This window comes from Dermochelys coriacea, chromosome 3 (genome assembly GCF_009764565.3).
Source record: "Dermochelys coriacea isolate rDerCor1 chromosome 3, rDerCor1.pri.v4, whole genome shotgun sequence".
NCBI classification, from domain to species: domain Eukaryota; kingdom Metazoa; phylum Chordata; order Testudines; family Dermochelyidae; genus Dermochelys; species Dermochelys coriacea.
In genome coordinates, this window is record NC_050070.1 from 141,462,208 (window position 1) to 141,487,464 (window position 25,257).

Below are 25,257 nucleotides of genomic sequence, written 5' to 3' on the forward strand. Positions count from 1 at the left end.
CAAGACTGCTGCCTTCCCTCCCATCCCTCTTCTTGTGGTATTAAGTCCCATTTGCCTTACCTTCTCTCCAATACCCTTAGCTGACAGTGCAGCTCTCCATTTTATTTCCATCACACTAAACACTCGGCTCCAAATATAGGAGACTTGAAAAGTCTAGAAGTTAGCACCAACACAGATCTGCATGCTGGCTTTGTCCTCCCAAGATCACACTTAGCATATGTCTGCGGACGTGATCCCCAGCTCAAGGAGACATATCTGTGCTACGTCTCATGGAGTTAGCATGCTAAAAATAGAGTGTAGCCACATGAGGGGCTGGCTGCTTCAAGTATGTACCTATGATCTTAAATGGGTACATACTTGGTGCGGTGCTGCTTGTGTCACAGCAGCTAAACTCTACTTTTAGTGCACTAGCTTGATCAGAGCTAGCATGGGTGTGTCTTCTTGAGCTGGGAATTATACCTCCAGCTCGAAGTGTAGAAGTACCCTTTCACTCCATATGCCTCCTGACCCCCAAAACAAACATTATAACTTTCCTCTTTCCTTCCTAGCTGCCTCATGCTCCTGCTTTAACCTCTTCTGATAACATAGGTAAGAAGTGTTTTTAAATAGCAAGACAGACAAATTGTGCAGACTTTCCTTTTTCTGAGGAGCCACCACTATAAGTAACTTCCAAAAAAGGTGGTGATATTATGCTGGGCAAGAGAACTGTGGAATTTTGGGGTGGTTTAGTTCAACCATTGAGATTCTTATCCATCATTGTCTATAGACAAATAGAGGAGAAACCAGCAAAACAAAATGATTTCTTTTTCCCCTCAGATTCATTTATTTCCTAAACACAGATGCATCTCAGCTTATTTTTAATCTCTAGCAAACATTTTTGTGAGGAACTGCCGAAATATATGTACTTAAATTCAGAACCTAACTCAGCTGGTCTTTTGGGTTAAACTGCATATGGTATGGAAATAAATAACACAGCCAAGAATAGTGCTCTCATTCCAAAATGTGTTTCTCGGATATGACAGATTTTATCTGTTTTAGAGAAATATAAGTTTATAAGGGCACAATTCATTAGCACAATTCCAGTTGCCCTGCACTGTGTTTGTCATGTAACAGAATCTCACACTGGACAACAAAATTTGGGGGAAGATTTTTCAGACACTAAGGTCAGCTAGGTGCCTACCTCTAACTGGTGCCTTTGAAAAATTCCTCTTGATTTTCAAGTTGAAGGACTCCGTTATAGTGCAAGATTGTTGTCAGTTTTTGATGACACTATGTTACTATGGGCCAAATTCTCTGCTGATATTAGTATGAATCATTTTATATAAATCAAGATTTAATCTACCCAATTTAGCAGGTGAGCACAACTGGCATACACTTACTCAAGTTTTCTACTAGTAAAATGAAAAATCTTTGATTGCCTCACTAGGAGAGGTACTGTAGAAAATACTACTGAAAACTTTTACACTGTATTTTACAGTATTATGCAAATGTATCATCCTGTTGTAAATGTACAGAACATGTATACTATGCACAAGTTTGATTCATGCTGTATAATGATTATATAATACCTAACTTACTTTCTAAATTTTCACACCTATAAAACTCAAATATGACTCTACTTAATAACCTGCTTCCTTCAGAAGGCGTTAAAGGAACTGTTGAATATACAAAAAGACATTATGCTGATCTCTAAATATAGTTTACGATGAATTGCAACTGCATTGGCAACATTTTTTCATATCAAAAGGTATCAGGTTGCCCTCTGAGATGAAGGATTACAAAGGAATAAAAAGTGAAAAAATATTTGAATAATTTATTATTTCTGAGGCACTCCTTTGACAGGTGAATGCTGGGAAACATTCAACAAATTAGCCAGTCAACAAGATTCCTACTCTAATGAAACAGATTACTTTTAATTATATAAAAAAATAAAAAATTCTGCATAAACATAACTGTGATTTCCTGGAAAGATTACGCTGAAATATAATCCTGAATGATAAGAATATTTTGTTTATAATTTCAACATTTTGAATTCCTTCTGAAAAAATATTTCATCATATGAACAAGTTCCAATATATTACATTTTGCATGTGTCCAGATGTTAGCCTTTTACAGTCTGTTATTAAACTAAATTACATCTTTCTCTGAGAGGCAGATTAATTTTATGCAGTTTATGAGTTCTGACCATTTGCACTCTTCATGATAAAAAGTCCCATTCTTGCTAATTCTCCATAGTAATGTTCAATTCGGATAATCTGAAATGGATTAGTGGAGAGGCAAATAAATTGCACTTTTCTGTAAATCTGCATACCATGAAAAATTTTACACAAAGATTTAAGAACTTTAACAACATTTTAATAAATTGTAGTATTCAAATCATCTTGAGAGTGGAAGAGGAAAAAAGGAGGAAGAAGAGAATGATTGGTTTATCTCCGATGTTATAATCCCACAACCCAACAATATGATCATTCATTGTGGTGAATGTGGGGAAACCAGAAAAATGGATGAAATCCAGTCCAGGAACAAAACTACTTGTTCATGAGAGTAATACCCTCCTAAATGTTCTTTATAGCTATCAGCATATTCTGTTATTTTTAACGCAGCAGTCAGGTTCGGTGGATAGGTCTTTAAAAATATTTTACTTGATTCTCCACTGAGTCACACCACTTCTGCTAGGGAATACAAGGACAACAAAATATATATACATTGCTGTAATTGATTTCAACAGTGCTTTTACACTTTCAAAAAGAATGTTATGTTTCTCCGTCTTTGTCTTTAAGCAAGCCTATTCACTATCACTACCACAATATCGTCCTCAACTATATTAACACCTTTACTGCTGTTGCTAGCTGCATAATGCTGTGCTGTATGATATCTGTGTTTTGGCAATTAATTTCAGTCATAGATCTAAAATTACATTATCAGAGGCATACCAGTCAAATTCTGTATTGCTTCTTCCATGTATTTTTAAATTTCTATATGACCAGTCAGAAAATTTTACACAAAATTCACTCAAATTATTTTTACTGTACTTTTTAAATGCTGCTAGTTAATTCTGAGTACAATTGAAATGGGACATTAAGATACGGAACTCTGAAATATACATTTAGTGTTTCCACTCCTCCATGCCAGCCAAAGTGGATTACCATAGTGTTGTACATCCATGCAGCAATCAAAAGGGTGAAACGCATCTTGCAAGAGTGAAGATTATTTCTCATTTTTGACATTTGTACTTTCTCTTAACTGCTGCAATATTTTATAAAGATAGCTATCAACATACAAGGACCTTATTGTGAAGAAAACACTTAAGAGAATGAAAGCATATAGGGTGAGGAGCACCTTTTACCCAGAAAAAAAGTATCAAATGAAAGGCATTTGTAACTACCACCAAAAAGAGCTTAAATAAAAATTATTTGTATTGTGATAGCACCTAAGAGCCCCAGTCATGGACCAGGCCCACATTGTGCTAGGCACTGTACAAACAAAGAACAAAAATACCAGAACAGACCCAAACAGTTTACAATCTAAGTATAAGACAAGAGACAACAGGTATACACAGACAAAGATATGGGGAAGTATAAGGAAACAATAATATTGCTTAGCATGATAGGCAGCAGTCTTAGCACACCAGCAGCTTACCCACGGTCAAGTTTTTTGTAGGTGTGAAGGCAAAGGAGAGATTTAAGCAGGAATTTGAAGGAGGACATTGAGGTGGTTTTGTGGATGTTTATGGGGAGTACCTCCAAAGTATGAGGGTTGGCATGGGAGAAAACAAGAAGGTGCTTGTTGAAAATGTGACACATGGGTGATGGAGGCTGGCATTATTGGCTGATTAGAAGCGGGAATGGACATTTTGATAGTGATGGAGAGATGAGAGGTTGGGTGGCAGTAGACCAAGTAGGGTCTTAAAAGAGAAGACAAGTGACTGATATTTTATGTTTCAGAGTAGCAGCCGTGTTAGTCTGTATTCGCAAAAAGAAAAGGAGTACTTGTGGCACCTTAGAGACTAACAAATTTATTAGAGCATAAGCTTTCGTGAGCTACAGCTCACTTCATCGGATGCATTTGGTGGAAAAAACAGAGGAGAGATTTATATACACACACACAGAGAACATGAAACAATGGGTTTATCATACACACTGTAAGGAGAGTGATCACTTAAGATAAGCCATCACCAACAGCAGGGGGGGGGGAAGGAGGAAAACCTTTCATGGTGACAAGCAGGTAGGCTAATTCCAGCAGTTAACAAGAATATCAGAGGAACAGTGGGGGGTGGGGTGGGAGGGAGAAATACCATGGGGAAATAGTTTTACTTTGTGTAATGACTCATCCATTCCCAGTCTCTATTCAAGCCTAAGTTAATTGTATCCAGTTTGCAAATTAATTCCAATTCAGCAGTCTCTCGTTGGAGTCTGTTTTTGAAGCTTTTTTGTTGAAGTATAGCCACTCTTAGGTCTGTGATCGAGTGACCAGAGAGATTGAAGTGTTCTCCAACTGGTTTTTGAATGTTATAATTCTTGACGTCTGATTTGTGTCCGTTCATTCTTTTACGTAGAGACTGTCCAGTTTGGCCAATGTACATGGCAGAGGGGCATTGCTGGCACATATCACATTGGTAGATGCGCAGGTGAACGAGCCTCTGATAGTGTGGCTGATGTGATTAGGCCCTATGATGGTATCCTATCACAGACCTAAGAGTGGCTATACTTCAACAAAAAAGCTTCAAAAACAGACTCCAACGAGAGACTGCTGAATTGGAATTAATTTGCAAACTGGATACAATTAACTTAGGCTTGAATAGAGATTGGGAATGGATGAGTCATTACACAAAGTAAAACTATTTCCCCATGGTATTTCTCCCTCCCACCCCACCCCCCACTGTTCCTCTGATATTCTTGTTAACTGCTGGAATTAGCCTACCTGCTTGTCACCATGAAAGGTTTTCCTCCTTCCCCCCCCCCCCCCCGCTGTTGGTGATGGCTTATCTTAAGTGATCACTCTCCTTACAGTGTGTATGATAAACCCATTGTTTCATGTTCTCTGTGTATGTGTATATAAATCTCTCCTCTGTTTTTTCCACCAAATGCATCCGATGAAGTGAGCTGTAGCTCACGAAAGCTTATGCTCTAATAAATTTGTTAGTCTCTAAGGTGCCACAAGTACTCCTTTTCTTTTTGATATTTTATGTGACAGAGAAGGATAAACCAGTGGAGAGCTACAAAGAGAGGGGTGATATGGTCAAAGTAATGGGCTCGGAAAATGATCTCTGCAGCAGCATTTAAGGGGGGCAAAATTGCATTTGTCAAAGCCAGAAAGGAGGTTGTAATAGTTGAGACACGAGATGAGGAGGAGTCTGGACAAGAGTTTTAGTTGTGTGAATGGAAAGTCTGTATTTTAGAGATACTGTACAGAAAGAGTCATCAAGATTCAAACACAACCTGGATATGAGGTTCAAGACATGGAAGAGTCAAAGATGACACACATTATGGACCTGAGTGACAGGGAGAATGGTGGTGTTATCCATAATGATTGAGAAAAGAGGAGGAGGAGGAGAGGGTGTGACATTGAACTCCATATGCTTTATGAAAATATGCTTGGAATGTGAATATAATGTAACTGGAATATGATTTATGTAAAAGGTCTCTTGTAAGGTATCATTACAAATCTTATAATCTATTCAGTGGGTTCATCCTATTTCTATGCATGTATCATTCTTGTATCTGAAGCTAGAAATATGTAGTACAACTCTGAGGTCCTACTGTAATTATGCAAAGCGTGGGCCATTAATAGTGGTTTAGAATCTTGATGGCTCCCATTGACTAGGACAATTGGTTGTAGATGGTTTATTTACCTGCAAGCCTTCCTGTGTAGGTGAGGGCCAGCCCATGAGTAACAAAGAATGAGGTCTCACAGGACATGTGACCAGGTCACATGATACTGGAATCCATCTTAAATCTGGTACTTTTCCATTTAGAAGGAGGGGTGGAGACCCAGAGAGTCAAAAGATTCCTGCCTTGTGCCAAAGCTATAAAAGGGGGTGGAACAGAACAAAGGGGGCTGCAGTCATGAGAACATCCCTGCTTTCCACCTAAGATGTCTGCTGGAACTAACAAGGACTGTACCAGGGGAAAGGATTTGGACCAGACTAGGAAAGTGTCTAGTCTGTGAAAGAAGCTTACTGGAACAATTCAGAGGGTAATCAGTTTCTTAATGTATTAGGCTTAGACTTGCATGTTTTTGCTTTATTTTGCTTGGTGACTTGCTTTATTCTGTCTGTTATTCTTGAAACCATGAAATCCTACTTTTTATACTTAATAAAATCACTTTTGTTTATTAATTAACCCAGAGTAAGTGATTAATACCTGGGGGAGCAAATAGCTGTGCATCTCTCTCTATCAGTGTTATAGCGGGCAGACAATTTATGAGTTTACCCTGTATAAGCTTTATACAGAGTAAAACAGATTTATTTGGGGTTTGTATCCCATTGGGAACTGGATGTCTGGGTGCTGGAGATAGGTGACCTGCTGAGCAGTTTTTGGTTAAAGTCTGCAGCTTTGGACCAGACCTGAGTCTGTGTTGCAGCAGGACAGCGTGGCTGGGTCAACAAGGCAGGGTTTTGGAGTCCCAAGCTGGCGGAGAAACCGGGCTCAGAGTTAACTTCAGCACCTCAGGTTTCAGTTCCAAGGGGGTCTCTGTGACCAAACCTGTCACAGAGGGCTCAGGGGAAAAATATTAGCAGTTATGTTTGGCCAGGTGGAGCTTAAGCTGATGGCTGGACATCCATGAGGAGATGTCAGAGAGACAGGTCAAGATATTAGTTTGGACAGAAGGAGACTTATCAAAGTAGAGAGGCAAACTTGAGTCCTTGGCCTAAAAATGATAGCTGAAGCCATGTCTGTGCATAAGATTATGCAGTAAGAAGAGAAGGAGACCAAGGCCCCATCGCCAAAAGTTGGAAAGGGGGGATTAAGGAGGATCCTCCTAACACCACACTGAAGAAACTATTAGATAGGTAGGAGAGGACCCAGAAGAGGACTGAGTCCTGGAAGCCAAGAGAGAACAAAATATTAAGAAAAGCATGGTCAATTGTGTCAAAGATGGCTGACAGGTTGAGGAGCATGAAGATGAAGTACTGGATCTAAGCCATTGCAGTGGAGTGTAGAGGGCAGAAGCTGGACTGGAGATGGTCTAGGATGAAAATGGAGGAGGAGAAGACCAGACAATGATTGCAGACAATCAATTCAATAAGCTTTTCTTAGCATGCTGCTTGTGGCCATGATACTGCTGAACACACACATCTGAAAGACTAACAATATGAAAAGTCCACTGTTAAAAGACTTTCTGACAGTTTTAACCTACTTTAAAACAACTGTAGTAAGTACAAGAAAAACTTTACGATTTCATCCTTTGATTATGACTCTAAGGAATCTTCTCGAGGAAATCACGTTAAGATAACCCTCCCTAAGAGATGGAGCTCATGTAGGAGGCTGAAGAACAGTTTTGATGGAAACTGCAGAGAGATTTTTAAAACTCTTGAATAGATTCTAAAATTTTATGGGAAAAAGGGATCATTGTGATATTCCAGTCCAACCTCCTGCATAATCCACAAACCATAAAATAGGAATCTTTGGATCCTTGTAGCTATAGCTGCAACCCTTCAGAGATGGCAATATGAGGTCTGGTAACCTGCTGGTACCAATTGTGCTGCGCAGATAGAAAATGGCAGATTTTGGTATACATGGGTAAGGGTACTGTTATATTTCCAGTGCCTATTGCCATTTCCATGGGGGCAAAGTTAAAGTGGTGTAGGTGGCATTGCCTTAAGTTTGAATTTCATGATTTCCAGAAGTTTAACTTCTAAATTCTGGAAAGGAACAAGGAATGCACTGCTAAGCAACCTTAACTGACTGTTAATAAAGTTTTCTGTCAATAAAATGAAAAAATATCTGAGGCTGGACTTCTTGCACAAAAGATATTGCAGGAAAGCTTCACAATGAATTGGAATTTAAATGTGTTTGGGTGGAGATTAGACATGTTTTGCACAGCAGTGGGGAATATTGTAAGTCAGAACAGAAGAAAAGCTCCTTTGTTGAAGATATGAGAGATCTGTCTACTTCCCTTTAGGGTTTGCCACAGTTTTCTCTATCCTTGTTCAAATCATATGAATAATTTCTATAAGCAGTCATTCCTTTCCCAACAGGGACTTAATTCACTTCACAAGTCAAAATCTTCCTTGATCACTGAGAAGTTGAAGTAATAGTATCCTTTTAAGTAGATAAGTGTACCAATATACTTGATCTACCATGCATTCTGCATTTCACTGCTACTATCTGGAATGTGAATCTAAGAAAGAAACTTCTGAGTGAAGAAAAGAAAAAAAATGTCCTACCTGATTTTGCCAGCTGTTTTGTCTATCGATTGCCTTATCTTCCGAGAAAACTGGAAGACTGAGGATAATAGCAAGCTATCTCCCATGACCTGGAATAATTATTTAAAAATGGAAAAATTAGCAATGCACTGAGAAGTAAATACTGTGATACAACAATTTTGCACATTTTGAAATAAAGATTTTGTATTCCTCTTCCCACTTCACTTTGGCAAGAATTTGTCTATGGATTTCCTGTTCATTAACATGAGGAATTAATACATCTGGGTTGTCCAGTGCCTACTGTAATCAAGCACTGTGCAGGTTTTTACACACAGCTCTTCTAGGGTACTTCACTCCTTCCTGAAACACCATTGTTGTTATTATTGTCCTCTTTAGAACAGCAACTGCCCAACATATTGAACTGTGTGCAGATTCAGTGATGTGTGCAAATGGAAATGAACTTGAGAACAAACTAATTTTTACTTGTAATCTATGGTAGAAATTAAACCCAGGCCTCTAAGTGAAATAATTCACTTTTGTAACTCAATAGTCATTACTTCATTTAGTATCCAAGATAGACATTATCTAGGCTTTATACTGTTCCTATCACCCTGGTATCTGAAGAAATGGTTACTCACTCCATGCAGTTACTGTGGTTCTTTCAGACATCTGTCCCTACAGTGCTCCACTCTAGGTGCACAATGCCCCCTTGTGTCTTTGGTTGAAGATTTCTCATAGCAATGTCCATTAGGCCCATGCATGCATGTTAGTCAGTCTTGTGCTCCGTGCCATTGTTATATAGCATCGCATGGGTGAACCATCCTCATTCCTTCTCTACTGTGAAGCTCCATGGCAGAGAGCTCCAAAACAGAGAGGCAAGTAGTGTAGCACCAGTAGGAACACACATCTCAAAGAACACCACACATCACAGTTACTGCACAGGGCAAGTAACCATTTCTTCTTCTTCTTCTTCGAGTAGCATTCCTACAGATGATCTATTCTAAATGACTACAGAGCAGTATCCTCTAAGGCAAAGCGGGCTTCGGAGTCAAGTCCAGTACGGAGGAAACAGAGCTGAACAAAATATCAGAGGCAGAGTTGGGAATTGTAGCATAGTGTTCAATGTACATATGTATAGACGCCCAAGTAGCAGCTTTACAGATTTCAGTAATCAACATGTTCTTGAGGAAGGCCATAGAAGTGACAATGGACTTTGCAGAATAAGTATCTTTATCTGAAGGTGGATGAATATTGTGAAACTCAAAAAGAGTTAATGCATCCTGATATACACTTGGAAATGCACTCTGGTTAGGTCAAAAGGGTTGGCAGTCTCTATCTGCTAATGAGATGAGTAACCTGTGGGTCTTTCTGAAGGGCTTTGTCTTATCTAGATAGAAGACCAGGGCTCTCCTGATGCCAAGGGAGTGTAGCAGTGCCTCCTTGTGATTTAGATGCAGTTTGGGGTGGAAAACATGTAGATGAATGGGCTGATTGATATGGAACTAGGAAGAAACTTTAGGTAAGAATATCAGGTGGGGCCACGGCATGAACTCGTCCTTAAACTGTGCAGGGGAGGAGTACGCCATCAGGGCCCCTACTTCTCCAAGCCGTTGTGCCAAAGGGATGGCTATCAGGAATGCAGTCTTCTCTGACAAACGAAGCAGTGCAGGTAGCCAAAGGTTCAAAGGAAGGTCTTGAGATGCATTTAAGGACCACAATGGGGTCCTATACCAGAACAGGGTGTTGGACTGGTGGATAGAACTTTCTCAGCCCTCCTCTGAGGAATCTCGCTGTCATCAGGTGGGAAAAACAGAATAGTCCTCTATTGTGGGGTGGAAAGCCATGATGGCTGCCAGGTGGACTTTTATGGAGCTCATTGATAGCCCTGAGGTTTTCAGAGTTAGGGTGTAGTACAATATATCTGGAAATGATGCAGTCACTCATTAAACCTGTCTCAGGTCACACCAATTGGCAAACTGCATACATTTTTGAGAATGTGTGTACTGCAGTTTTTCAGTCACTTTGCTGCTCTTTGACAATGCTCATGTCCAAGACAATTTCTATTATCTAATTTTTTAGTCAGACGAGGGAGACACTACCAAATACTTTTTATTTAAGTTCAGATATTATATTTATTGATTTACATTATAATCATCATCAGTATCCAGGACTTTTACAGGAAAACACAATGAGAAAATATATAATTAGACATATAACTAGAAGTGCCTGGAAAAAAGAAAAGTCTTAAATCTATTTTAAAGACAAAGCAAATCACTTAACCGTATTTCAAAAAGTAAGGGATTCAACCTAACAGGAGCTAAAAATAATTGCACATGATCCAAAAGATACCACAATGATATATATGCTGAAATTACAAGCTCCAAGTGTGGAGAAAAGCAAATGAAATCAGATAACTATAAGGGAACTATCTACTTAACTTTAAATATGAAACAACAACAAATCTAATCTTAAGGCTAAAGGGTTATGGCAATAAGAACAGAAGAGTGTCTATACTGGGTCAGACCAAAAGTCCATCTAGCCCAGTATCCTGTCTTCTGACAGTGACCAATGCCAGGTGCTCCAGAGGGAATGAACAGAACAGGTAATCATCAAGCAATCCATCCTGTCACCCATTCCCAAGTTCTGGCAAACAGAGGCTAGGGACACCATCCCTGCCCATCCTGGCTAATAGCCATTGATGGATCTATCTTCCATTAACTTATCTAATTCTTTCATGGACCCTGTTAGAGTCTTGGCCTTCAAAACATCCTCTGGCAAAGAGTTCCACAGACCGACTGTTCGCTGTGTGAAAAAATACTTCCTTTTGTCTGTTTTAAACCTACTGCCTATTAATTTCATGTGGTGGTCCCTAGTTCTTGTGTTATGAGAAGGAGTAAATAACACTTCCTTATTTACTTTCTCCATACCAGCCATGATTTTATAGACCTCAATCATATCCCCTTAGTCGTCTCTTTTCCAAGCTGAAAAGTCTCAGTCTTATTAATCTCTCCTCATATGGAAGCTGTTCCATACTCCTAATCATTTTTGCTGCCCTTTTCTGAACCTTTTCCAATTCCAATATATCTTTTTTGAGATGGGGTGACCATATCTGCACGCAGTATTCAAGGTCTGGGCGTACCATGGATTTATATAGAGGCAATATGGTATTTTCTGTCTAATTATCTATCCCTTTCTTAATGATTTCCAACATTCTATTAGCTTTTTAGACTGCTTCTTCACACTGAGTGGATGTTTTCAGTGAACTATCCACAATGACTCCAAGATCTCTTTCTTGAGTGGTAACCACTAATTTAGACCTCATCATTTTATATGTATGCTGGGGTTATGTTTTCCAATGTACATTACTTTGCATTTATCAATATTGAATTTCATCTGCCATTTTGTTGCCCAGTCACCCAGTTTTGAGAGATCTTCGCAGTCTACCTGGGACTTAAATATCACCTGCAAATTTTGCCACTTCACTGTTTACCCCTTTTTCCAGATCATTTCAACACCATCCTCAGGGAAAGACCTATGTGAGAAAAGCGCATCCTCTAAGAAAGTAGATATAAAGATCTCAAGGTCCAATTCTCCTACTGACCAAGTGACAGAATAGAATGTTATGAAGATTCTTGAGAAGAAGGATATAGGAGTACAATGTTTCCTCACTGAAGCCCCTTTAAGGAAGATGATGCCAAACCACATATGTCTAAACAAAGGCAATTCAGTCTAGAAAAGAAAAGCCAGATAGGAACTATCAGGGAGAATATTAGGACTAGAGAGAGACTGGAAGACAGTGTCATTTCACTAAAAGGCTTGGCAAATAGTAGAGGCTACACACGCAACAAGAGGGAACCCACCAGGAAGCACTTAAATGCAAATAGAACAAACAAATGAACAACAAATTAACTCAACTGTAAACACACAGTCAAAGTTGAGATATGGCTCCTGAATCCAATGGTCAGATAGGAAAAACAGGAACAGTGGGGTAGGATCACAAGATTTTAAGTCCTTTCAGTTCAGCATGTATACATATTATTGTGGGCATCCATGAACAGAGACTTAATGATGAAGATGATCTTTAGTAACAGGTCAAACACTTCTGAAGGAAATGCCAATTTAAAATTATGCAAGTGGATTCATAGGAATGTTAAAATATAAATGGGAGAAAAGCATCTCTTTGCTCATTGTGGAGCAAGAACAGCTTTGGGCTTTCCATGACAAATCAGATTAGCAAGTCAATCATGAGCACTTGAGTATACTACAGATTCCTACAGTATGTCAGCCAGCAAGCAGAATTTGCCTACTTTTTTTTTTCAATAGGGTGGAGCAATTTACGTGAGCTACAAGAGAAATGAAGGGAGAATGTCTGTGTCTGATTGTGTAAAACATGACTATGAAAATAAATAAGTCTATATGTACAGATTACATAAACTGCATTTCTCTGTGCATATTTTAAAATTAGGTTAGGAGCAGGTTAAGTTTACGATGTTTCATACCCAATTTTCATTAGCTAAATAATCTCCCCTTTCTTATCTACCAAGCGGATCTCTGAAATGGCACTGAAATCAATGCTGATTGTTTATTATGTCTTTTTCAAGCAGTCTGACAACACCAGATATTATGAGACCCACTACATACATTCTCTGCCTGAGATGACAGTGAAAACGCACACAATTCACAGTTCAAGCTTCCTGGTTGTACCTATAAAATAGATCGGTGCCATTACAACAAAGCTAGTGTGATTTGCTTAAAAAAACCCGAATGACTGATTTGAGTTTAAAATTTTTGATTGTGTTCACATTCTAATTATTACTCTTTCCAAACAAATACAGTATTGAAAAATTCTAATAGCCTACTCAGGACAAATACAACATGCTCTCTCTCTCTCTCTCTCTCTCTCTCTCTCTCTCTCTCTCTAGGTAATAAAGAAATATATCACTGTTTTTTCCCCATTATTGCAACCATATGAAAGCAGGTGGGCAAGTAAATTTTGTGCCTGCAATAATAAAATGTAATGATGTTTTGGGGGCCTAGAGTAAGCATATTACTACACAGGAACACTGGTGCATACTCACTTCATCTCTGCTCCATGTTCTCCTCCGTGTAATTGTCGGAGGATCAAGAACATCTGTTAACTGAGGCCTAGAATCATTAGTTCGAATGTTTCCCTCTGGTGGTTTGGCATGCACTAATGGAGGAATCTTTCTGAAGTTCAGACTTTCATCAAATACACGGTCAACCAGCTGAAAGAGCAAAACAAATAAATAAATTTAATGAAAAATAGGCAGTTTATGAAACCTTCTGGATACATACAGTACAAGGGCTTCAAAATGAGACTGAATTTTTTCCTCTAAAGTAGATCATTCTAAGATTTCCATGATAAAAGCAATTATTCTGTTTTCCTATATATTATAAGATGTGTGTGTATATATTATATGATAGTGTGTCTAGTAAACAGATGGCTATTTTCCAAAACCAGAAATTCATGGCTATAAAATTAGATTGCCAGATGGAGAGGATTTTGCCTATATATAGATATCATGTAGTGAGCATAAAAAAATGAAATTCCAGTCACTTAAACTGGCAATGGTAAACCTTTTACCCATACTTTTACCAATGCTGACTGTAAGTGATTAGAGTAACCGTTTTTCTCTTCACAAAAGGTATTCCATTCTTTTCACAAATTACATTTAATGGCAGATTTCTATGAAACTACTGAAAAGGAAGTTTTTTTTGAAAGTCAATGAGTATTTTAGTCCCTTTCAGACAGATTAGTCACAATCTACTTACAGAGTCTACATCTACTTCAATGAGATACTGCCACCTACAATATTATATTATATATTTACTGTACAATAATACTAAACAAAAAAGGAAAAGGGAAGCATACTTATTCAGTGAAATATAAGACAACATGATTTAAATGAATCTTAGTAAATGCATATTCATGTCATGCTGAAGTTTAGTTGGGGTTTTAAGAGACAATTAAAACAATTACATGGGTTTAGTCAATTACACAGCACACACAAGGCATGTTTCTTGCCATTGTTTATATTCTTTTTCATGAAAAAAGGACAGTCTCAGAATGAACACAGTCGATTAATGTGTTAACCAAACCTTACATACACAAAAATGATTAGACATATTTTGAGGGGAACAAGACAAGAAAGAACAAAACCCAAAGTAAACATTTACAAAAAACCTATCTGAATGGTAATATGGTAGAAGGTGAGTGATTTTTATGTTATCTTTAACATATTTACCAGCATTAGACCCGTGATGACTAAAACAAGTTAGTTAGTACAATTTAATACACAGGACTCCAGAGAAAGTCAAAGAAGAGAAAAATTAAATTGCAGCACGAAACAAACCTAATTCAAGCTATTTTTTAAAAATAATATATTGTGGATGAAGTGCTAAAATTACTGTTAAGCCATGCTACTTACATATTTAAATGCTAACAGGAAAACGTCTATATCTTCTGTGATACAAGGACTTTTCTTTCTGTAATAGCTATACTATATGTATATAGTGCACACACCATATATTTGTGTATACACACTTCAGAGTAGCAGCCGTGTTAGTCTGTATTCGCAAAAAAGAAAAGGAGTACTTGTGGCACCTTAGAGACTAACAAATTTATTTGAGTATAAGCTTTCGTGAGCTACAGCTCACTTCATCGGATGCAAGTGATGCATCTGATGAAGTGAGCTCTAGCTCACGAAAGCTTATGCTCAAATAAATTTGTTAGTCTCTAAGGTGCCACAAGTACTCCTTTTCTTTTTTGTGTATACACACTAAAATCTTTAAAAGTACTCATACTATTCAATGGTATCTAAGACCGTGGACAAGTAAGAAGTGAATAAGCACAACATCTTGTGTTTAATAGCGAAAACAGACACACAATATGAACAGTTTTGGTGAACACTTTAATGATCTGTGTTCATAAACTGATTTTTGTGCTTACTGATTTTTGTTGAAAGATTAAGGAATCTTAAATCAAAAGAAGAGAATGCTGAGATTCATGCAAACAGGCTGGGTGGGAATAACTAAAAAAAGCTATGCAAAAGGCTAAAAGCAAAAGAAATAAAGAAAAGAAAGAACCTTATGCATTTCTCCATGAAGATCTCCTACCTCTTCTCTAGTGTCTATGGCAGAGCCAGGGGTGGTGGCAGCAGTGCTTACTGTGGTACTCGGAGCCGTGCCTGATGAAGTCACTGAATCTATCTCTCCTGCTACATCATTGATTTCCCGTGCGATGAGAGCCAGGTCTTGACTGATCCTGGTAATAATTTTAATAACAACATTACATTCTTCCCATACAATATACCTAGAGCAGCAGTGTTCAACCTGTATTTTTGAGGTTCTAAGTTGTGGCTCTTGGGTGAAGCCAAGCTAAGAAGAAAATGTGTAATTGATTATGAAGTGAAAATGTGTTTGCTAAGTTTTGCACTGCGATTTTTAATGTGAAGTTTTTCAATCAAGCTCATTGTTACAAGGAGGCAGAAGGACACACTGCTTCCCAAAACGTCTCCCACTGCTTCACCTGAAGCCCCAAGAGTAGTTCTACTGAGTGATGGGAATGCTCTGAACAGCTGTTGTCTTTTCTCTGATGTAGCTGCTCTACCATTGGACATCTGATGCATCACAATGAGCAGGGGAGAGAATACCTCTGGCTGCTCCATTGCCTTCTTACCTGCTAGACTGTGGGAGCACAAGATAGGAGCCTGAGGAGCCTAATGGCACTTCTCTCAAAGGATTGCTTCCCTCCCCAACAGAGCCACAACGGTCCATAAGACAGAGAAAGGGGAAAAGCTGAGACACAACCATCAGTTATGGCTCTCTGATTCTATGAGCCAGCCCAAATTAGAGTAGGAACTTGTGTCAGCTTTCAGCAGTCCTCCTAGGAAGCCACGTTGGGATAGTTGTTCTGTGGACTTTATTTAATCCCCTTCCCTTTCCAGTGGCTCAGAGGAATGATGTATAAAAATCAGCTATGCTGGCTCTATGCCCACTGGGGATTCTCATTCCAAGAGAATCCCCAGTAAAGGTCTGCAGGTGGTTTCTGCTCCCTTTGCCAGGAAATGAACAGGGCAGAGAATCTGCCCCTAAATATTGATAGAAATATTGAAATACGTTTGTCCCTAAGGATGAAATGAGTGGACACCACTGATCTAGAGGTAGAGAATTTAGCATTGAGAACAGTAGTCAAATTAGAATGGCAAACATAATTAACCCATTTCCAGTCAAATTGCAATATTGCAACCCTATATTAGACAGTTTAGCATTGACCAGCACAATTCCATTGAACAATGCAATTTTACAGCTTGCAAGAATAAACAGAAAATTGATAAAATGTGAGAGATACCATGCTGAAAATATTCTTAAACACTCAAATCTCAAATTATCATTTACTGTATTTACGCAGAAGTGTAAAGCTAAAGCAAAAATTAAGTTAATACCAGAAATGTGTTGAACTTTTTGCATGTAAATAAATGTTAACAGTGTTGAAAAGTGAAAAACATTCACTTACCAGATGCTCACCACCACCTCTTTAATATGAGCATTCCCACATATTTCTGGGATTAACTCAAATTTATTTTTAGTTTTACTGTTCATATAAATGTGTAAAACCATGTTTTTTAAAGGTAGAAAATAAAACTGCTATTATTCAGCAAATTCTCCAGGGGACATCTACCACAAAAGTAAGGCCACTAGAAAATAGAATAATCCTGCAGAAGTCCTCCTCCTCAACAGAAACATCCAAAAATCCAGAAAACTGCTAAAATCTCACGTGAATTCTTGCCAGACAGCCATAATGGTAGTGTCAGAAGCCCATATGAAAATGAAGGCAAATGGTCTTGAAGGATTCATGGTGAAGTTAGGCGATTCCAAAAATGGATGCTACTTCACAGCAAGCAACAAATTATTAATTCCTCAAGCAGTCAATAAGGTCACAAATACCAGTGCAGCTGCAACATAGTTTCACCAGAATTGTAATTGTGACTTGGTGTAAAAGGTCTGCATCTTTTCATTTTGCTGTCAATTAATGAAACTGGGGGAAATGAAGCTGAAGTTGGATACTACTTTGCTAGAAGGATAAAACACTAGTCTATTAACTTCTGCAATACCATTTCGGTTATTCAGTGCAGTAAGTTCATTAGGTTTCATATTCCCAACGTCACAAAAATCATGCCACCTGATACACTACTTAGTTCCTTTTTCAGGCTTGAACCTGTGCTTAATTTCACAACAAATTTCCTTCTACATTGTGAACAAAACAGCAGGGAAACAAATCTCAGCAGAGTTTGAATTTAAAACACAAAATTTATTTGCTGTAGTTACTGTTATAAAAAGAGACCTTCAGATGATGGAGTGTGCAATTACTGTGAGATACTGCATGCTTTGGGTTCTCGGACAGCTCCAAGGTCAAAGGCTAAGTGCCTCAAAAATCCAAGTAATGTGGTTCTGTCACAACAATTGCAAACCACTTTGTGCATTATTCTACTTATAATTGACTTTTTCAATGAAAAGAAATGTAATCAGGCTAAGTATGCAGGGCTTCATGAGCAACAGAAGTAGGGAATTTATCCCCTAAGCAGTAGAAAGCAGTTTTCATTACAGCAGATGTGATGTCACACACACACAACGTTTTGATCAATTTAACATAACAGAGTCTCATTACTCTGGAAAATTCTGAAACCAAAATTCTCCATTGAATAATCTAGCATTTTGGAGAACCTGTCATTTTCCTTATTTCATCCTTTAATAAACTCTAACATTAAACATTTGACCTAATTCTTTCTGTATTTGACATCCTACCAGATGCAAGGTACATGGAGTCAGTTTATCGAAATTGTGTAATACAGAATTAAAATGGTTGCTTTTTTCTTTTAACAGAATTTGGGAAAGTATTCCATTAGTTTTTAATCAGCTCTCTCAAATTTCAACTAAATTAATTATTTAAAACTAACAACTGAAAATTGTTCCAACACAAATTTGCATGAAAAGAACAAAGCAATGACAACCCTTTCACAAGATTAATTTACTTATGGTCTGAAAGTAATTTGGATAAAAGTAGATGTTGCTACCATCTGTTTTCCTAATTCAATTGTGCATTTAACTGCTTTATCAAATACTTATCATTGCAGCTTCCTAAGCAGACTAATTAGTCAAAGAAAGAATAACAGATCTTCATAAGATCAGAAAAAAAACAGGCATCAGGTATCCAAAATCCATTTTCTTACTAACTCGAGAAGGCTTTTTACAAACACCGTAACTTTAAATTCTGATTAGGGAGATGCAAATTAGTATGGGAGGGTGGGATGGGGGTGGAAAAAGAACAATGAAATTACATTACATGCTTATGAAACCCCACAAAAATTACTTCATTATCCTTTCTGCCCCTAGGGATATTTTCATAATGCCAATATATTCACTAGACCAGTGGTTTTCAACATTTTTTCATTTGTGGACCCCTAAACAATTTTGAATGGAGGTATGTACCCCTTTGGAAATTCAATCTGTGGTCTGTGGATGCCCTACCCTAGAAGTCTTAGACTGAAACCTGACTGAACAGAATTCAACTATAAATGTTGCACATGCTTGGCATGGCATTTGACACAGTGTGAGAAAGCATGCTAAACTGTGGGCTTCTATGGTAACGACAACATTTCTGGGTTTTGGCCTGTAGGTGGGGGTATTCACATACTTTTGCTTGATGAGAAGAATAGAATGACTTTTCTGGGATCTGAAACTTTATTTTAATAGTCACCTTTTGCGGACCACTTAGAAATAGTCTGCTGACCCCCAGGGACCACAAGCTGAAAACAACTGCACTAGATTTCTATCGACTATGTGCAGTAAAAGTCCATAAGCATTTATATACTTCAACTACAAAAAAAGATACATTATCCCAATGCTATGGATGTGAATCTAGTAAAAAAAAAGTAAAGTTTTATTTCCCACAACAATTAAATGTCCTTTGGCACAGACAACCTTGTATATTACTAACTATGATAAGTTTCATGACTTCATATCTACTAGTATATGTGCAATGTGGTTCCCACGTGTACTGTAACTTGAACCATAACTTTGAACTTCCTTGCTTTTACACATTGATATTCTCAACCCTATTATACTGTCATTTTTAGCATTAACCTTTAAAAAACTGATTTATCATATGAATATGCTATGTTAGGGTAAAAAAATGGGTCAGAGGTGGGGCTAGTAGTACTGGCTATTACTAAGATTTGTCCCATTATAAGAGCCTATTTTCTGATGCTTATAACTTTATCAGATGTTAAGTGTTTGGGCTAAAATTTTCCATGCTGGGTATATGCCTTGGGCTAAACATTTCTGAAAAAGTTATGCCAAAATGGCTAGCCATTGCTGAGAACAAAGCTAGAAAAAAATGCATTGTTTTACCTGTCAAAAAATTCTGGCGATCTTTTCTTTGAGAGGCTCTGACACACCTGTGCTTGAAATTTAGCAGAGGCTGGGCCTTTTTGTCATGGATGTGCTTTTAGGTATCCCCATGAAAATCCATGAAAATTTTTCCAAATGGTAAGTCTTTCAAAAATCAGAGCGTGCAAATAGTTGGTAGAGATTTGCTAGAAAAAGTCCGTAAAGATTCTGTCTCCGCTCAGCAAAGCTTGTGCCTCTCACCAACAGAAGTTGGTCCAATAAAAGATATTACCTCATCCACCTTGTCTCTCTAATATCCTAGGACCGATACGGCTACAACTACACAGCATAAAGCTGCAAGCCTGCCTCTCTTGTGCTCCTAGGGTATGTCTCCACTGCAACGTAAGCCCATGCTTGAGCCTGGCCCCAAGCCTAACCCCCCACTTGCATCTACACTGCAATTGTGTTAATCCAGGACTCAGACCCAGGGTCCCATGACACTGCAAGGCTGGAGGGTCCAAACTTGAGTTAAGCCAGGACCCAGGGTCTGAGCTCTATCACTCTGCAATGTAGACACAGCCTTGCTTGTCTCAGGAATAAGACGGAAGTATCCCACAATTCCATGGGACAATTTCCTTAGTCCTCTCTACCCCAACAATCTGCAATCCACTCTACCAAAAAGGGAAGCCACACCTCCTGCTCCCTTCTGCCTCCACCGATTTGTGAATGGCACCAGCTCAGCCTATTCCATTCTATTACAGATCTGCAAGCACACTATCAGAGAGCTTCCTGCGTTTTCAATGGAGAGTGAACCAAACAAGCCTTTTGCAAAGTGAGCTGCTTCCTGATAACATACAGGGCAGGCAGTAAAATTTTCCCACAGTGCACTTACGTCCTAGGGCTAGAGTGGCCACATTTGGGGGCAGGGTGACTCTGGGATATGGGGCCCAAGAGACTTTGCGATATGGTTACTTTGACTTGGGTCTGTGCACTGCAGTGAGGGTGCTAGAGCCCTTTGTTTGAGCACGGATTAGAAAATTCTAAACATAGGGTTAAAATACAATGCAGAAGCTCAAGCCCAGGGTTCCCTAACATGGGTTAGTTGACTTGAGTCCCACTAACCCTGGACTCACATTGAAGTGTAGACATACCTTCAATGCCAACCCTGATGGGCCCAAGCAGTGTGCAGGAGGAAGTTGCTTGATTTGAATGCAGAGATGAGGGAGAGAGAAATGGATCAGATGAAAAGCCAGGAAGGGGTAACTGTGAGTGACTGGGCAAGGAAATTGGGACTGGGAGCAACAGGCAACCTTAATTCTGGCATTTCTTAACTTTTGAGTACTTGACTTTCCAACATTACTAATATTCTTTTAATATAATGTTTGTGTGTTATACGTATAGAGGGTCACAAATTTAGCAGCACTAATATGGACCTCAGCTAGTCCAGCCCTGCCACTGCAGAAGTCACAGAGGTCCAGAAAATAGAATAGCAAGGCTGTCAACTCTGTGCAAAAAAAAAAAAAAAAAAAAAAAGTGCAGTATCATTCTCCCCTAAAACTTCCACGGAAGTGAAGGTTCAGCAGGACTATTTAGAAGGAGGAAGAGGTATGCTAAATCTGAATATCTGAGTTTCACAGCTCCCCCATATGGGTTTAGCTCCTATCTTAGTATGGATTCTCAGAAAGAAATCCATGGGTTGGTATTTGAAATTTTAAAAGTTCTTACTGGAAAATGAATATTTGAGCTTCATTCTAATACTTCCCAAGATCATATCAGAGTCCCTTGATTTGATTACAATATTTATGTAGCTCATTTACATGTATCATCATAATCTATATAATGGTACAAAAGATTTTTTAAAAATACCATTTCCAGGAATTGGAAAACAATATTTCATTTGACCAAATATAATATTTCATATCTGTGATGTCAAAGTATTAAAATTGTTTTTAAAAGGACACTGTGAGGTCATTTAGGCCTCAAATTTAAGTTCTGTAAAAAGTTTCAAAAAACTGAACATTAATCAGTGTTTTAATAATATTTACATAAAAAGTTTTGTTTATTTAAACAGTCTATTTGAAATGTTCACAACATTGCATCACTGTAGAATGTATAACAGACTATTCTTTTCATTGTTGAAGTGCAGTGCAAATAGCAATAAGGGGGAAAGTACATTAGATTTTTTAAACCACTTTATTAATCTCAGGCACCAGTCACAAAAGAAGTGATTTTTTGGACAAATATATATTATTTAATTTGACAGTCTTCCTTCAATGCAGAGTAAAAACCAAGATGAACTAAAAATTAGAAGTGAAAACATGGTCTTTCATATATTAAAAAAACCAAACCTCCAAATCAGCTTTGCATTTAACTGATTTTTTTTTATTACTTGCTGATTTTAAGGCAGTATAAAACAGATATAACTATTTCTTGAGGCAGAACAAAGTGTAACAAAATACATTTGTAACTCTCACTAATGCAACTGGGAGATCATACACAGGATATGTGTACCACAAGACAATACTATGCTCTTTCTCCACAAGAGAGGTATCCTGGTAGCAATACTTTGATAGTCTCTCCATTACAAGGTTTCAAGATTTCTGTACATCTAGCCAGGCAGAAATATTGCATATGTAGAAGCACTCAGCGATTTAACGAGGTCATTTGTTCAGCACTACCAGTTCAGATAAAAGGCTTTGATATTTTAAAGGCATTTTTAAAAAACAAACCTTGCTATTTCTTCTCGATGAGCAGTCCAATCGCGAATGTAGTCCTCCTGTTCCTTGATCCTGTGCTTGAATGTATTGCTAGTTTGCATTGCTGTCCCAGAGCTCTGCAATCGAGGGTTTTTCAGGGCTGGAGAAGTACGTAGACGGGTATGTTTAGGGGAATTACGGTTTGATCCAAACTCATCTTCTGAGGTGGAAGCATAATCTGTAGGAAAGCGCCTCCATCTTGAATTTACTAAATTAGTTTGATTATTAAAAAAGAATTATTATTGTATCTTTTGTAAGAAACAATAAAATTATTTCAGAAACACCACAACAAAACACCACAACTGCTCAATATCAAACCCCAAGTACCTCACAAAAGTGTTCACTACATCTTAAAAAAAAAGATACTAAATTTGTGTTAAATAATAAATGTTGATTAATAAAATGTGGAAAAAGATGCTCTTTGTATAATGGTGAGTAGATAAAAAGATGCAAATGCCATTATTCCTACATACCTAAAGCAAAGATGTGTTACAGAATGAGGGCCCAATTCATTAATATTTATAGTTTGATTGCCCCCCCCTTGTTTTTGGCAAATTCCCCCTACTCCCATTAAATTTACGGTATTGATTTTTAAACAGGACACACACCCAAAAGTGTAAAGATGTGTGAGGGAAAGTTGAGGCTGGCACAAGGTCTCTCAACATGGGCCAACATAAAGAAAGCACATAATTCCTACAGAAGAAATTATGCATTTATTGTTAGAAAAAAATAACACTTTGCAATTCATTATCTTGTTACAAAGCTCAGTGACACATCTACAATAACAGCATCTTCAGGGCAGACAGGACTTGTACTCGTACTTAAAACAACACATTGCTGAAAATGGACAGAAGCAGTGGACAACTGAAACTGAGCACGAGGATCTCACTCAAGAGTCAGTCGTTAATGGCCGGAAAATGGATTTCAGAATGGCCATCCTCACACTTTTTTAGATGGTAGAACATTCATTATGATAACATACCGCACCAAATCAACCTCATGCCACAGAACTTCACAACATCAAATATTATTTCTTTGTTAATCACTGGCTCTAAAAATAAGTTCTCTTGGACTAAAGATTAATGTTAGGAAAATTCTTAATGTAATCTGTTAGTATTAGAATAACCTGACTTTAGGTTAGGTGCCCAAATGCTTAATTAAATTAGCTAGAAAATTTGTAGACACCTTTATTGAGGTTGGTTAGGTGTGCTGACGATACTTTTGAAAACCAGTATATCCAAATGACATATTTATTCTTGGTAATTTATAAATCACAGATGCAAGATGTAATTAATGTGATTAACATAAAAATACAAGCAAATTAAGACTGATTTTTCCCTGAATTGTAATTTATTAAAAGGATGGCAAATTAAACAAATTTTACAATACAGATATTTGCAATGTGAGTTTTTAGATGAGAACAGTTGTGTAATACTCTGAAAGATGACAATATGTAGAGCGTGAAGCTGGAGTACAAGCTTAAGTCCCAGCTTAAGTCCCTTTCTTCATTTAAACATCTTTTTAATTGTTAAAAGTAGAAATATGATTAACAGATTTTTTCAGGTGATTTAAAAGGAAGTATGGTTGCGAGCCTAATCCAAAGTACATTTAATGCCCATTGAAATCACTTAGGTTATATTTTACTGTCTGTTTTAATTTCTAAAATAATCAAGAGGGGAAAAAAAAGGTCTACCAATTGAATCCCTTAACTTATGGGATTCTAACTTGTTCTTACCAAGGAAAGAAGAACATAAGCAGAAAAAGTACTCCTTTCCCCCTTCCCCTTAAAAAAAGCATGCAAGAAGTGTGTGATTGCAGCCGAATGAATTTTAGGAGTTGGGCCCTAAGTTTATCAACAGAGTCCTTTAAAATAATTTTGTATTTTTAATTAATCCTTTGTTCCAATTCTTATTTAAAAAAATCAAAAACAAACATCAAATTTGCTTAAAAATTATATCTCTGAACTGTTTCTTAAAGAGTAGTTCAATAACTCAGCACTGTACAATGAGCATAAGTAGTCAAATTTAAAAACTAAAGATTGAATGAATAGTGAAATATTAGAAAGAGATATGATTTCTAGTACTCTACCACTGTAAGTTTCAACAGCAGGATCTGGGTCTGGGAGAAGCTGGGATTTCTCTGTGTACAAAATATTGTTTTATCATGTTAATTCTTAATGAAAACATTCAAATTTGAAGCATTTGCTTAACAAAAATCTATTGCTGAAATTTAGGGTAAGCCCTTCCCTTCCTCAGTCTATGGTTCGGAGAAAAACAAAAAAAGGTGTTGCAGATATTCTTTATTATAATTCTTTTAAAAAGAATTGATTCTGAAACAGCTTGAAAATTCAACAGAGACTTGCTATCCAAATTCAATTGCATTTAAAACTATGAAAGGTAGATAGAGTCAAAAGCCTGTTTAATATTTGTAAAGATCATAAAGATCTGAGGCCAAAATGCTATCATGTTGCTGTTTGGCCTACAGGTTTCTCATAGTAAACTTTGTGAAAAGTTATTGTGGAGTTATAGTAACAATATCACAAGTTGTGTAAATCATGACATATATTAACAAAACTCGGCATGTTTTGAATTAACCCAGTTATCACTTTGCAGACATCGGATTTTAAAAAACACCTTTTGATCTCTTTGGATGCGCAGCCCCTGGGGCCAGATCAACCCAATCAACCCCACAGGTCTTAACATTTAGTATTCCTTGCCCCCATAA

General features: G+C 37.6%; 1 protein-coding gene across 13 annotated transcripts in view; it reads right to left on the reverse strand.

Moving 5' to 3' along the window:
• Positions 1-25,257, reverse strand: part of CEP170 (centrosomal protein 170) — a 180,453-nt gene that overhangs the window by 12,701 nt on the left and 142,495 nt on the right. For 4 of the 13 annotated variants that reach the window (XM_038396364.2, XM_043511456.1, XM_043511452.1 and 1 more), the window contains 5 exons: positions 24,622-24,672; positions 22,507-22,741; positions 15,476-15,653; positions 13,447-13,614; positions 8,390-8,478 (listed from right to left, as the gene is read on the reverse strand). In XM_038396364.2, the coding sequence (XP_038252292.1) occupies positions 8,390-8,478; positions 13,447-13,614; positions 15,476-15,653; positions 22,507-22,741; positions 24,622-24,672 (721 nt within the window). The remainder of the gene's footprint in view (positions 1-8,389; positions 8,479-13,446; positions 13,615-15,475; positions 15,654-22,506; positions 22,742-24,621; positions 24,673-25,257) is intronic. The other 9 variants (XM_043511454.1, XM_043511447.1, XM_043511450.1 and 6 more) reach the window with 8 other exon arrangements.